Source organism: Micropterus dolomieu, linkage group LG03 (assembly GCF_021292245.1).
Source record: "Micropterus dolomieu isolate WLL.071019.BEF.003 ecotype Adirondacks linkage group LG03, ASM2129224v1, whole genome shotgun sequence".
Lineage (NCBI taxonomy): Eukaryota > Metazoa > Chordata > Actinopteri > Centrarchiformes > Centrarchidae > Micropterus > Micropterus dolomieu.
In genome coordinates, this window is record NC_060152.1 from 24,864,051 (window position 1) to 24,876,726 (window position 12,676).

General features: G+C 40.0%; 1 protein-coding gene across 3 annotated transcripts in view; it reads right to left on the reverse strand.

Moving 5' to 3' along the window:
- Positions 1-12,676, reverse strand: part of ulk4 (unc-51 like kinase 4) — a 163,185-nt gene that overhangs the window by 102,712 nt on the left and 47,797 nt on the right. For all 3 annotated transcript variants that reach the window (XR_006824288.1, XM_046043690.1, XM_046043691.1), the window contains 5 exons: positions 12,393-12,444; positions 11,023-11,227; positions 9,843-9,935; positions 4,901-4,949; positions 2,515-2,620 (listed from right to left, as the gene is read on the reverse strand). Coding sequence is in view for 2 of the 3 variants with exons in the window: in XM_046043690.1 (XP_045899646.1) it covers positions 2,515-2,620; positions 4,901-4,949; positions 9,843-9,935; positions 11,023-11,227; positions 12,393-12,444 (505 nt within the window). In the remaining variant the exon portion in view is untranslated. The remainder of the gene's footprint in view (positions 1-2,514; positions 2,621-4,900; positions 4,950-9,842; positions 9,936-11,022; positions 11,228-12,392; positions 12,445-12,676) is intronic.

Consider the following 12,676-nt stretch of genomic DNA (forward strand, 5'->3'; position numbering starts at 1 on the left):
CAAGCCATGAACAGCATAAACTCAAGACACACTTCAAAACTGCTTAGATTTACTGTCATCAGTAACTTATTGATTACCATTATGTAGAATTGTCAATCCAGTGCCCTCCTGGGTTCTTGCAAATATAAAAAATATTAATATGCAAGACAGATCTTTGTGGTATAAATTATGCCAGGGGGCATTTTTATTGATTGGACACATATGGACACAGTGTGGAAGAACTATTATAGAATTTTTTAGACACCGTTTGGGGAAATTAACCCAAGCCTGAATCAATTTCCAATGGCAATTTATAGATGCAAGTTCCACAGAAAGTAGGTAACACCGGCACAGAGGCAATTACCTAAAAAAGTCCTCTGAGCTTCTCGCAGAAGGTCAAGAGAAATAACAAGGATTGGTGGCGGATCAAACACAGAGAGGAACCTCAAAGACCTTAAAGGATTCTGAAGACACATGGAGCCCCTTTAATTAATTACAAGCACGCTTTTAACGGACACCTTGTCAGTACCTCAGCCGAAGACCAAACTCAGGGGTTTCTCAGGATACAAACACTTCTCATCATTTCTGCTGTCTCTGTTCATTTCCTTATCAAATCTATGTGCCCACAAAATGAGTCTCAAATTCACTCTCGGTAGAGAAGCTTTAGACTTCATATGTTTAGACAATCAGATTACAACCAGACTTTCTACATTAGTCTCCTACATGTTCACACTTTGAACTTTGTTTAGGAAGAGTCTCTTACTCCCCTATCAGGTTAATCTTGCCCTCCCGCCTCACTCTATCTCTCCGTCTATCAACTTGTCACTCACTTCAACCTCAAAATTTCTCCTCTATCCTGCCTCCTCTCTGTCTCTGCACCACATTCTGTGTGTGTGTGTCCCACTCTGTCACCTCCCATTTTGCTTTCCTGGCTCTCTCATCTTTTCCCTCTCTCTTCTCTCTCATGCTTTTTGCCATCTTCTTTTTCGTTCTGTTGTTCTGCTCTCCCTCCCTATCTCTGCCTTTCTCTCTCTTTGCTCCCTATGTCTTCATTCCCCAGGGGGTATTATCTCAGTCGGAGGCAAATCTGCCCAATTATAAACCTCATCTCCTCTCTCTCTCTCTCTCTCTCTCTCTCTCTCTCTCACACACACACACGGTGCTCTCGCATCCACATACACAAACATCTCTTAGTTTCCCACATACACAGAAGCATAAGCACTAATACATTCACACAAGCACAAAAAAAACACCTCCCTATTTTGCTCTTCTTCACTGTCTATTTCATTGCCTCTCAACATAAACTCACACAGACACACGCTCACACAGACACACGCTCACACACACACGCTCACACACACATGCTCACACACCACCCTTCCCCTCCTCTCTGTCACACCTTAAAAAGCCAATTATACACGCTTCCTCCCTTCTCCTCCTCTCCGTTCTTTCTTGCCATCGCCACACTGATCTGGAGTGCACCGCAACTAAAAGAAGGGAGGAAGAGGAGAGGAGAAAATAGAAGAGGAGCCCAAAATAGAGGATTGGGGAGGAGGCAAAATGGGAACAGAGGAAAGGATAGAGATGATTTGATGGGGCAAGATGTGAGCAGAGTAGATTGGAAAAGTGCATGGTAGGAGAGGAGGAAAAGAAATGGAACAAGAGGAGAAGAACAAGTTAATACAGCAAAGGGCAACAGAGTAAGCAAAAGGAGAGGAGAGGAGAGGAGAGGAAAGGAGAGGAGCGGAGAGATAGCGTTAATTGCCCAGCCAGTATTAGTGCTGGGTTGACAGTTTCTTGTTGAGAGGAGAGCTGATTGGATGATAATGATGCTGACTACTGAACTGCCGCACTGCTGACCCAATGGAAATAGAGGGAGAGAAAGGAGTGATAGATTTGGGGAGGCAGAGGGTGCAGAGGAGAAGATGGATAGACCAAATCAGACAGAAAATATTGAGTGAAATATGAGAAATGACGTAATATTGTATTTTCATTGCCGCCGAGCTTTGCAATTACAGCGTTGAACTTGGGGTACACACACACACACACACACACGCTCAGTGTTTGTAAATGTTTTCTTTAAGTTACTTCATTCATTCTCTAATGATAGATTTAGGCTGGATCCCTGCCTAAGATTATTACTTACTATTCCTTCCTTCTAATTAAAGACAAGCTCTTAGGTGTTAAATGACCTAACTGAAAAATGTTCTCACTCCAGGAGGACACACACCATAAATTTGAATTTGAATCACTTGCAATCGACACGGAATTCTAACATTATTGAGTTGCACCATAGCTGAAGGACAGAAAACACTGCCTCTGCCTTATGCGCACACACACACACATACACACACACAGCAGGAGGACAGCAGATGTCAACAAGCAACATGACAATAACTAATGCTGGCAGAGTAGATACATGATACCGCCACACTGCGTCTTAGGGTCAAACAAGGACAGCCCTCAAGGACTTAACTCACTCACTAATAAATAACACTGGTGTAACAGAAGTTAAATCTTCCCTCTTTACTGTACCTTGTTTGTATAGCGGATCCAGGTCCAAGACTGCATCTCCACTAAGATTACACAGCAAGGCGACTGCATTCTGGACCATCCCACTGGTAACATTACTACTGTTAGCCTAAACCAAGTCAGAGGAAGAGACAGGATAACTAGGTTACAGGTCAGTGAACAACAGTCAAAGGTTTTCTATGCAGATTGTTTTTACATCTACTACACATCAAACTAAATGTTATGGCTTCAGATAGATAAAATAAATAGAAGTATTGTGTTGGACTAATACACAGTGAGCACAGTTTATCGATGAAGATACGTTTTGTTATAGACTTTCATCACACCTTAAACTCACAATAAAACAATAAACTAATCAGGACAACCCCTCATTGCATATAAGGTCAGTGATAAATGGTCTATACTTGTCTAGCGCCTTTCTAGTCTTGTGTGGGCCACACAATACCAAAGCCAGCCAGCAAGGGAAAAAAACTGAATTGTATGTGCACTGATTGAATTTATTTATCATCATTGTATCATAGAAAATAACAGTTCAGTAGCTCTTTTGAATACCAGTGAAGCTACTGTATAATAGTGATCCGCGGCCTTTCTTTTGTTTTATGCACTGAACTGTCAATGTTATCACCTAAAATAAGCTATTTTCAAATATTCTTTTTGTTTTGTACACACAATTTTGTACTTTGTAACATATTTGACAGGTGTACATGTTCATTTCTATTGTCAGAAGCACAGCAATATTGGCAAATATTTCTCCACATGTGAGACAAAGAGAAAATTTATATGTTTTATTTAAAAAGAATCATACAGTTAGACTACTGAGAAAACTGTTATTGGGGCACAACGTTGAGCAAAGGATTGAATAAATTCTGTCAATGACCGGCTGGTGTAGTTGTGACCTGTGCTAATGGATTGGCTTTCCTCTTAGTTCCTATGTCCTCAACCTCTGCCGTCTCCTCCTTAGCTTGCTCTTCCTTTACTCTCTTCTTCTCCTCTTTCTCCTACTCATAAAACCTTCCGTCCTTCCTCCTACAGTAATTCACTTCTCCTTCTCTCTCCTGCCCTCGTTTCACTATTTGATCGGCTCTGAGATACATCAGTTCTGCCCGCGGGGTTTGTGCGCATCAGTGTGATCTGAATATGGGCAGATAAGCCTGGCCGGTGCTCGTCATGTGCAGTAGCCTGAGGCTGAAGACAATGACATCAATTCACGCCTAGGACAACCTGCCTGTCAGTAACAACAAATGACAAAGTTAATTTATTTTGATCTTTATGGACTAATAAGCTGTGAAAGGACATTTGTGACATCACTGACAGCTTAAACCTGACGAAGAGTAACGAGGAACCAAAATTTATTTTAACAATGACTAACTGTGCTGCTCCATAACTCATAGAGTGTTCAACATGTCCTAGTGGTATATCTACAGAGCGTACAGTATGAGTGAGGCAGGCTTTGTAAAAAGTATTTGACCGTAACCCACTCTGATCAGCCTTCTGCCTCCTCAGGCACAGCAACCCACCAGTTAAAGAACCTAGCCAGCTTCCTGAAGTCGTTTCATGTCTGAAGCAGAACTACTTTATCACCTAGACAAATACAAGCAGGCGAGTTTCTCCCTGACAAGTGTGATCACCAGTGACGGGTGTAATCCATCCAGATCACAGTGTTTCAGGCAGCATAAATCAATCCAAACGTGAGCAATACAGACAGCACTAATGGATCCTGACATGACTGGTTGAGACAAGAGTAAACAATCAGGATAGGAGTTAATCAGGCTGATGGATAACAGTGTTAAACATTTTGCATGCATGCAGCTAGTCGGGGCCGGACAGGCAGCCACGCAGAACACTAATTATTTAATAAGTCTGAGTGCGTGTGTGTGTGTAAGTGTTTCGGTTTGCTGAAAACACACTGTACTGTATGTGTTTGTGTGTTCATTAGTGTTTGTGCGTCTGCATAAAGGGTCAGGTGAAGTAAACTGTTTACTGGAAACATTGTTTTGGTTCGCTGATAACAGACAAGTGCCGTGCATTTGTGTGGGATCTTAATAGAGTCCACGTTCTCACTCTATTAACCCATCCTCCTCTATATTGCTAACCTGCCAGTCAATTACACAAGCCTTCTAATAGGTCAACACCACTCGGACGAATTTACATAAATACATCTATAAGGGTTAGATGGAGCGAGTGAGAGAGGAGAGAGAAGTAAGGATACAGAATATAACTGAGCTGTAATAAAAAGCAGAAGTGCCATAAAATAATACAGATTGTTTGGGTTGGATTAGCAGACTGTCAGATTTTTTAACAGGCTGACTGATTCATAGACTGGAGTGAATGAGCAAGTGTTTTGCTGATTGGCTGAATAATAATTGATTAAGTGAGATTGATTTCTTACCATAATGAGTTGAAAGACGGATGGTAGGATCCTACTGTGTTTGATCAACCTGAAAAGGAAAGACATATTGGAGCAGAGGTAGAAAGTAGAGGATGAGAAATTAATTTAATTTAGAGGCACTTCACTGCACTGTTCACACACACACACACACACGCACACACACACACACTGGGCTGTTTCATCTTCATTAAGGTTGGAGTTCCGCTACGACGACTCCTGTCTGGTACCAGTGGAATTGGGGTAAGAAGAGAGACGAAAGGAGGAGACGCGATGAGAGCAGATGAAGTGAGATGAGGTGAGAGAGGAGAAGGAAGGAAACGGGAAGAGGAGATGAGAGTTAAGGAGAAGATTACATTTGGCGAAGAGGAAAAAGGAATGGGAAAAGATTAGAGGAGAGGGGAGAAGCTTTGGGCAGAGACAGCGTGAAAACAAAAGAGTCATGTGTGTGAATCCACATAGGAAAAACTAGAAGAAAAGCCAAGAGTAGAAGAGAGAGGGAGAGAGAGAGGGACGGATGTCTACATTAGCAATGACATTCCGTCTACTTACTGATTAAGGTTTCTTTGATTTCCAACCAATTACTGTGTGGTTGGAGTGTCAACACATATACACACACCTTGTGTATGTGTGTGTTTGTGTGCATTAGAAAGCAAAGAAGCATTCAGGCTGTAATGGGAACAAAGCCAGCTGAAGTCAGACTGTTGTTAATATGCTGAAGGCATCAAAGTCTGTCCAGTGATTTAAAAATCTGTCTTCTTTTTAAATAAGATTTATAGCTTGTCTGGCAGACCACTTATGGTAATCTTTATTTAAATAAGCTGATTTAACAGTGTCATTTTCTTTGGACTTTTCAACAGCAAATGTTACGTTCCACCTCTAACAGGGACCACACAATGAATGGTGTTGTATCAACTGGGAGGCTGTTTTCATTTAATAAAAGTTAAGATGTTCCAATTGAAATGCATCCAATGCAGGCAAAAGAGTAACACATTACCATCACAGAGTGTTAACAAGTAACTTTTCACATTCTCTTTTTACTGTTTAAATGTTTTGCTTTTACTGGTCAGTTGCCTACTTCATGTTCGATATGTGTGCTGAGATACGTTATTGTTTACACAGAAATGAATACTAGTTTCATTTTATCTTAATGTATACTGAGAAAATATTCCCCACACCATTACACCGACGTCTAGGCAAAACCATCAGCATCTGAAAAATAAACTACAATTAACTGGAGCAGGCAGCAGTTCCAGGCTTCACTGGTTCATGCACCTAATATTTCTATGTAACCAACATGCTCCAACATTGCAGTTGTTACATTTAACCATTTTTGTATACTCTGCCTGCTACTGCTACCTTGATTGAGTCTTTCTATTCTTGCCTGACATCAGATTAATTAAGATATTTTGACCCATGCCGTAAAATGTAGGTGTAATATCAGAGGTTGGTCAGGCGCTAGTGAGGTCTTTGAGGTACTGCTGAGCATAAATATTGACAAGATCCACCATTATAGACATCAGTTTCACTCAACCTTGCACTGATACGCCACACTAGATGTGACAGCACAGCATGTGCCCTAATTAAATCAAAGGTTTTGTAATAATTGTTAGGTGTAGTGTCAGGCGTTGCTCGATAGTGCAGCACACCTGACCATTATAGCTTGTATGACCGTAAGTGCAAGTTAGGCAGTCAGATACGTCTTTGAGATACTGGTGCCGATGAATATTGATATTACGACCCCTTATAATAGGCGTTTTATGAAGGTGTAAATGTGTGTGTGTGTGTGTGTGTGTCTGTGTTTGTAGATGTGATGGATGGCCTCCCATTAGGTAGGTGACAGGCTGAGAGATGAGAGGACGGGCCAGGCCAGCACGACATGAAAACTGGACTACCTTTAAACTACCAGCCATACATCAATAAACAGTGCACAAGACCAGACACTGAACAAACAGACCGCCTATGACAGAACAAACAGATGAGACAACTCTTACAGCACTAGCCATACATCATCATTATTAGCTTTATAATGGAGCATTTAACATCACATTATGGCCAACCACTAAGATAGATTAACCTCTGCCTGACCAGTCATGTAATTCGGCTGTCAGCTACACTTGTAGCACTAAAGCTTAATCTCAGATGATTCTGAAAGGGCATCGTGGACCTTGTTATTTCAAGTGAAACGATAATAAACACCAAAGATAAAGTCAGGAGGTTATATCTTAGCATTTGGAAGTTTTAGTCAAATATCTACTGTGTATCACAAGACACTGGAAAGTTCTTCCCTAGAGGATGGTCCAATTATTCATAATTGACACACCTTAATGAGTTTTTGTATCATCTAAAGAATATTTTAAAATATTTTTTCATGCATTAATTCACACCAGAGAGCAGCCCAGTAAAACAGACTGTTACATGCAATTACAGATTTCTAGCGTGTGAAAACGACCATCTTGGTGTTGTTAACACCTAATGATGCCACTTTTCTCTGGCTGTGAGAGACTTAGGAGTCCAAATGATAATTTGATGATGTAATGGTTTGCAAGGTTGAGTCTATGTCAAGCTATTAACTAATGAAAAGAAGAATTATGAGTTGTTTAAAATGGAGATTCATCTACAGTCACAATACAACAGCCAACACAGTTAAACTAAGAGAAAATAATACTTGGTTGATAAGCATGGAATGTGTTGAGGGGTGAGGCCACATCTACACACATTTGGCAGACAGACATACCTATAAGGACATTGAAACATAGTTGGGCACACATGTAACCACACAGCTTAAGGTTCTTTGAGGAAAGGTCATAGTAAATGTAGTTGTTTGAAGGTGTGTCTGGGCTGTGATAATGCAGAGAGAAACAGCAGGCTGCCTACCCAACGTTAATGTCCCCAATTTACCATCTAATTACCGCTCGGCTGGCTTCATAGCCACACTTATCTAACCAAGACCCAGGCAATTTAATTTCTGATTGTATAACCGCAGTGATGGAGGGAGAGTTGTGGAGAGAGGGCACAGAGAAAGAGAGAAATGTGGACTAATGTTAATAAATTAGAGATGGTGTAAGAAAGAGAACGAGGGAGACAGAGAATTTTTTTTAAATATTGTTAATAATGTCAGAAGAAAAAGAGTGAGAGAAAAAAACAGAGATGTAGAGAGAAGAGTGCTGACACCAATTTGAAAAGTTCACGTCACTCTACTTGTTTCAAGGAAAGAAGGGGATGAGGAGAGGTGGAGGAAAAGAAGGATGGGGACGAGAGTGGGTAATATTACTGATAAGAGAAGTAGGGGCGTATTCAGCTATGAGGGTGAACTCTGGGAGGATGGGAGGGACAGATGGATGGAGATGGAAGGAGAATGGGATATTAGTGATAAGAGGTTATTATTGCTGAAGTAGATTAACATACGAGAATGGAAGCAGGAAAAAAAATGGAAGGACAAACACCAGGTTAACAGTCATGGCTATTGTAAATTATAGTATTCAAAGATGACAGAACTTTGGATAAGCTACAATATTTGACCACAAGGCATTTCCATGTCTTTGACCACTTTGCGATCCCCAAATACTGATGACTGTATTTGTAAGATTAGGTGACCAAAAGGTAGCTTGCCGTGAATACTGTCATCCCTCACCCTTTGTCAACATTTTCTCTTCTTCATAGTGTTGCACTTCCCCACTCCATCTAACTCAATCTGCCTGCCTATCTCTTTCCTACTTCCTCCTTGTATCCTTCCTTCCACCCCTCAATCCACTGCTTGCCTTTCCCATTTTCTCTCTTTCTGCCTCCTCTTTTTTCACACTCACTTTCTGTCTCTGTCAAAAGTTGAAAAAAGGAGACAGATGACCAGAGAATCAAGACTTACTGACAGCTGCTGTCAGAACACATCTATCAAACACACATACATGCACACACACACACACAGATGAGTCATCTCATATTCAGCCTAGGGATCAGCAGATTCTCTGTGCAACCAAACCTGGAAACACATCATTACCTCTTTTTATTTTTTGGTGTCAGGTGACTGCTTCCTCAAGACATGTTTTTAAGTTCCTGAACAGCGAATTACTTCAACATTATGCAGTTGTGAATTTTACTTTAACTGCAGCAATAATTTTGTCCCAGTGTCGTATATTTGAAGAGTGTGCAGTACAATTTTTAACAAAGCTCCTCAGCAGTAGCTAGTGTGCCAAGATACATCAGCACAATATGTGAAGTCTTTACACATCTTAGCTGATACAGCACCTTATGCCTGTCACTAAACTGATTACTGATGTAGAAAACACTGGTGTTACGTGGGGTGAAAAAGGTCTTGAATGTAGATTACCAGCAGTGATGCAGCTGTGCTGATGTTGCTATTAGATTGTGCATCAGCTATATCACTAAATAAACAATATTTTGTGTGTATCTGTATGTACTGTAGTAGATAATTAAATCACTGCTAATAGTAAGAGAGAGTGTGTGTGTGTGTGTGTGTGTGTGTGTGTGTGTGTGTGTGTATGTGTGCGTGTGTGAGAGAGTGTTTGCATGTTTGTGGATTTATCCATGTGTGTGCGCTGTATTGAATAAGAAACAGTTATTCACAGTGCTGAACTGGGAATGACTGTCCTTGGCATTAAAACATTATATATAGAGCGCCTAAAATGTGACTGTGTGGATTTGTGAGGGTGCCTGATAAGACTTCAAAATACTTTAATACGACCAAAACGTGATCTTGAATAAAGAACCGAATATTGGAGTCAAAAATATTTCCAGTTAAACGTACTGTCCACATAAAACTTCAGTTACTATAAGAAAATATAATGTATGTTAAGAAGTGGGTCTCTGTAATCTTTAGTGTACTTTATTATATATGATACTTGAGATGGTACTGTAAGGTACAATAAGGTCACATTTTGGTATTATGATGCCTCAACAGTGTTTTGAGTATCTGTGTGTACAACACCTGCAGATCTGCATGCTGTGTTCAGTCATCGATACCAGTAGTTTGAGGGCGTAGAGTGGGATAGGTTCTGCTGCTCGAAGAAGAGTCTCATACCTAGACACAAACATGCATGAGTACCACATTTAGCTTTCGTAGTGTTAATAATTTATGTACTGTTCTGATCATTAGTAACAGAGAGTAAACTGGAACAGATCTGGAGAAAGGGGTGGAGAAGAGGGGGTGGGGAGAACTAGACTTTTAATAGAGAAGGAAAAAAAGGGAAATTTTGGAAACAGAGCAGAGGAGAGAACGTGAGGCGAAAAGGGGGGAGAATGAGGTGAGATGTGAAGTAACAAATGAGGCAACCATGAGAAAGAAGATAATTTTTAAAAAAATGGAGCTACAAAATAATATGGTAAAGGAGGAGGCTGTATAGATCCACATAGAGAATGTGAAATAAAACACACCACAAATGTCAACATCTATTTTGTGTTTTTGTCATGATGTGAACTTCTGCAAACTGCAATTGTCTCTCTCTTCTCTCCACAGATTGTTATGATCATTTGATGCGAACACTCATAAAGCCAGATGCTTATGAGTTAGCCGTGTCTGGAGGCAAGACACAAAATACTCATTTATATATATATATTCCATTGCGAAATGCATCTATAAATCTTTGCCACGTTACTAGTATCCATAAATAGACTTTTACATGGCAAAAATGAGTTAATCATCATAGAATTGATGATGGTTGGATAGCTCTGACTTTATTTCAAGGATTACTTCCTCTAAAGCTCAGATCTGACATTATCACCTGCTGTCAATGAGCTACAATTATTTTTGACCTGGCAGCTGTTTAGACTTGAATATTGTGTCTGTACAGCTGTTATTTACCAAAAGAGTGGGTGCATAAGCAAGAACTCAATTTGACTTGATGGAACATTGCTCTGTTTGTCAAAGGGGGTTAAGAGGAAATGTTGCTTTAATATTGAGAAGTAATCAGTAACAAAATAGCTTTGGCAACCAAAACACCGGGAAGGAATCATTCTGATGATGGTCTCATTTACACTAAAATATAATAAAATTAGGTTATGTTGTATTGATGTCAAAAATACTACTCATAGAGCATTTACCTCTTATCTGTTTCCGAAACAAAACCAGACACACTGTCGGGCCAATACTTAGAAAGAATTAGACCAACCTTGGAAGCAGAGATTCAGTGATGAGAGCTAAGATTTGACTACAGGAGCTTCCATCGCCGCTTCCATCTGCTGGCCTTCCTCCTTCCTCTCTTCTCTTTTTCTTTTCCTCTGTCTCATCATCTTCCTCAGTTACATCACTCTCCTGGACCAGCAGGACAAGACTGAGTTCGGACAGCACCCTCAAAACAAACACAGACCACTCCACTGGAACGCACACACAGAGAAAGAGGGAGCATATTACAATAGATACAAGTGTTTAGAATACTGTATGTGTGTCAGTAGTAGCTTTCAAGCTTACACATATTGGCTGAGAGACTTTTTCTTAGTTGCATTTTATTTTTCCAAGTGGTCCATAATACGTATGTGGCATCATATGACCATTACGTTACTTGAAAATTGTTGATTTAGAGGCAACACTAACGCCAAAATGTGAGATTCAACTTTAGGATGTTGCTGCAGCCGAGGGAAGATGTTCATGTTTTGACCAGTTTGGTTTCTGAACATTACTGTATTTTTATCAAATAATTTCCTTCTACGACTATTAAAGTTTACATAGGGTTAGGGTTTACAAGTAATATAAAGTAAGATGGTATAATATTACACGACATATCATTACAGTAGCACAAATAAATAGATACTAGAATATCTACACACTTACAAAAAACAGAGGTGGATTAAGAGGAGGACTCAAGGTCACAAGCTCTTTTGGAACAACACAGCATGACATGATAACAAGTAACAAGGAAAATAAAGTATTAATGGCCCAAACAAAACGAGGATGTCATTTTACCCTGAGAAACTGGCTCCACAAAACATACTGCTAGTTATGCTGTAATAATTCACTGAGAGTCCAAAACCAAAACATAGCAGTGGAAAATTACAATGACACTGTTCACTGGATACTGCAGTTTATTAATGAAAAGATTTTTAAATATTCAAGGTTTGGTTCTCTCCCTCACCATCTCTCCTCTTCTTAGCTATATCTTTTCTCTACAATTCTTTCTTCATCAATCTATTATTTCTCTTACTAATATGCATCTATCTATCTTTCTACTTCTATGGCTGTTTGTACAATATCTATTTCTTTTAAGAATAAAATTATTTTTTTGGCATTGATAAAGGATAAAAGATAAAAGGCTACAAAGGTCCCCCGCTGGAGTCCAACCGCAGATGTGCTTTAACCATTCGGCTATCAGGACACCCCTATCTTTCTAAACCTTTGCTTCGACTCTTTCCTATTTGCAATTTCATCTGTTCCTTTTTCTTCCTCACTCCCTCCTCCAGCACTCTGACATTTACTTCTATTTCCACATCTCTTCTGTCTCATTCCCTCTTCCCTCTCTCAACAATGACCCACCATCGCTCTTACCATTTCTGCTAAAAGCCAGTGTTGTCAGAGGAGGCAGAATGGCGTCCACAACCTTCAAGAGACAAAAACAAATCTTTACACATCTCACTGTATTGATCCTTGACCAGGATACTCTAAGATCTTTAAAATCTGGAGGAATCAATTAGCATGGTATTATTTAAGCTCATCTGCAGATAATGTCTCAGTGCCACGGAAAACAACCCAGGTCAAAACAGACAGAAATTTTGTAGCAGTAGACAATTATCTTTATCTAGAAAATGTACCAGCAAAACTACTGCCAATAG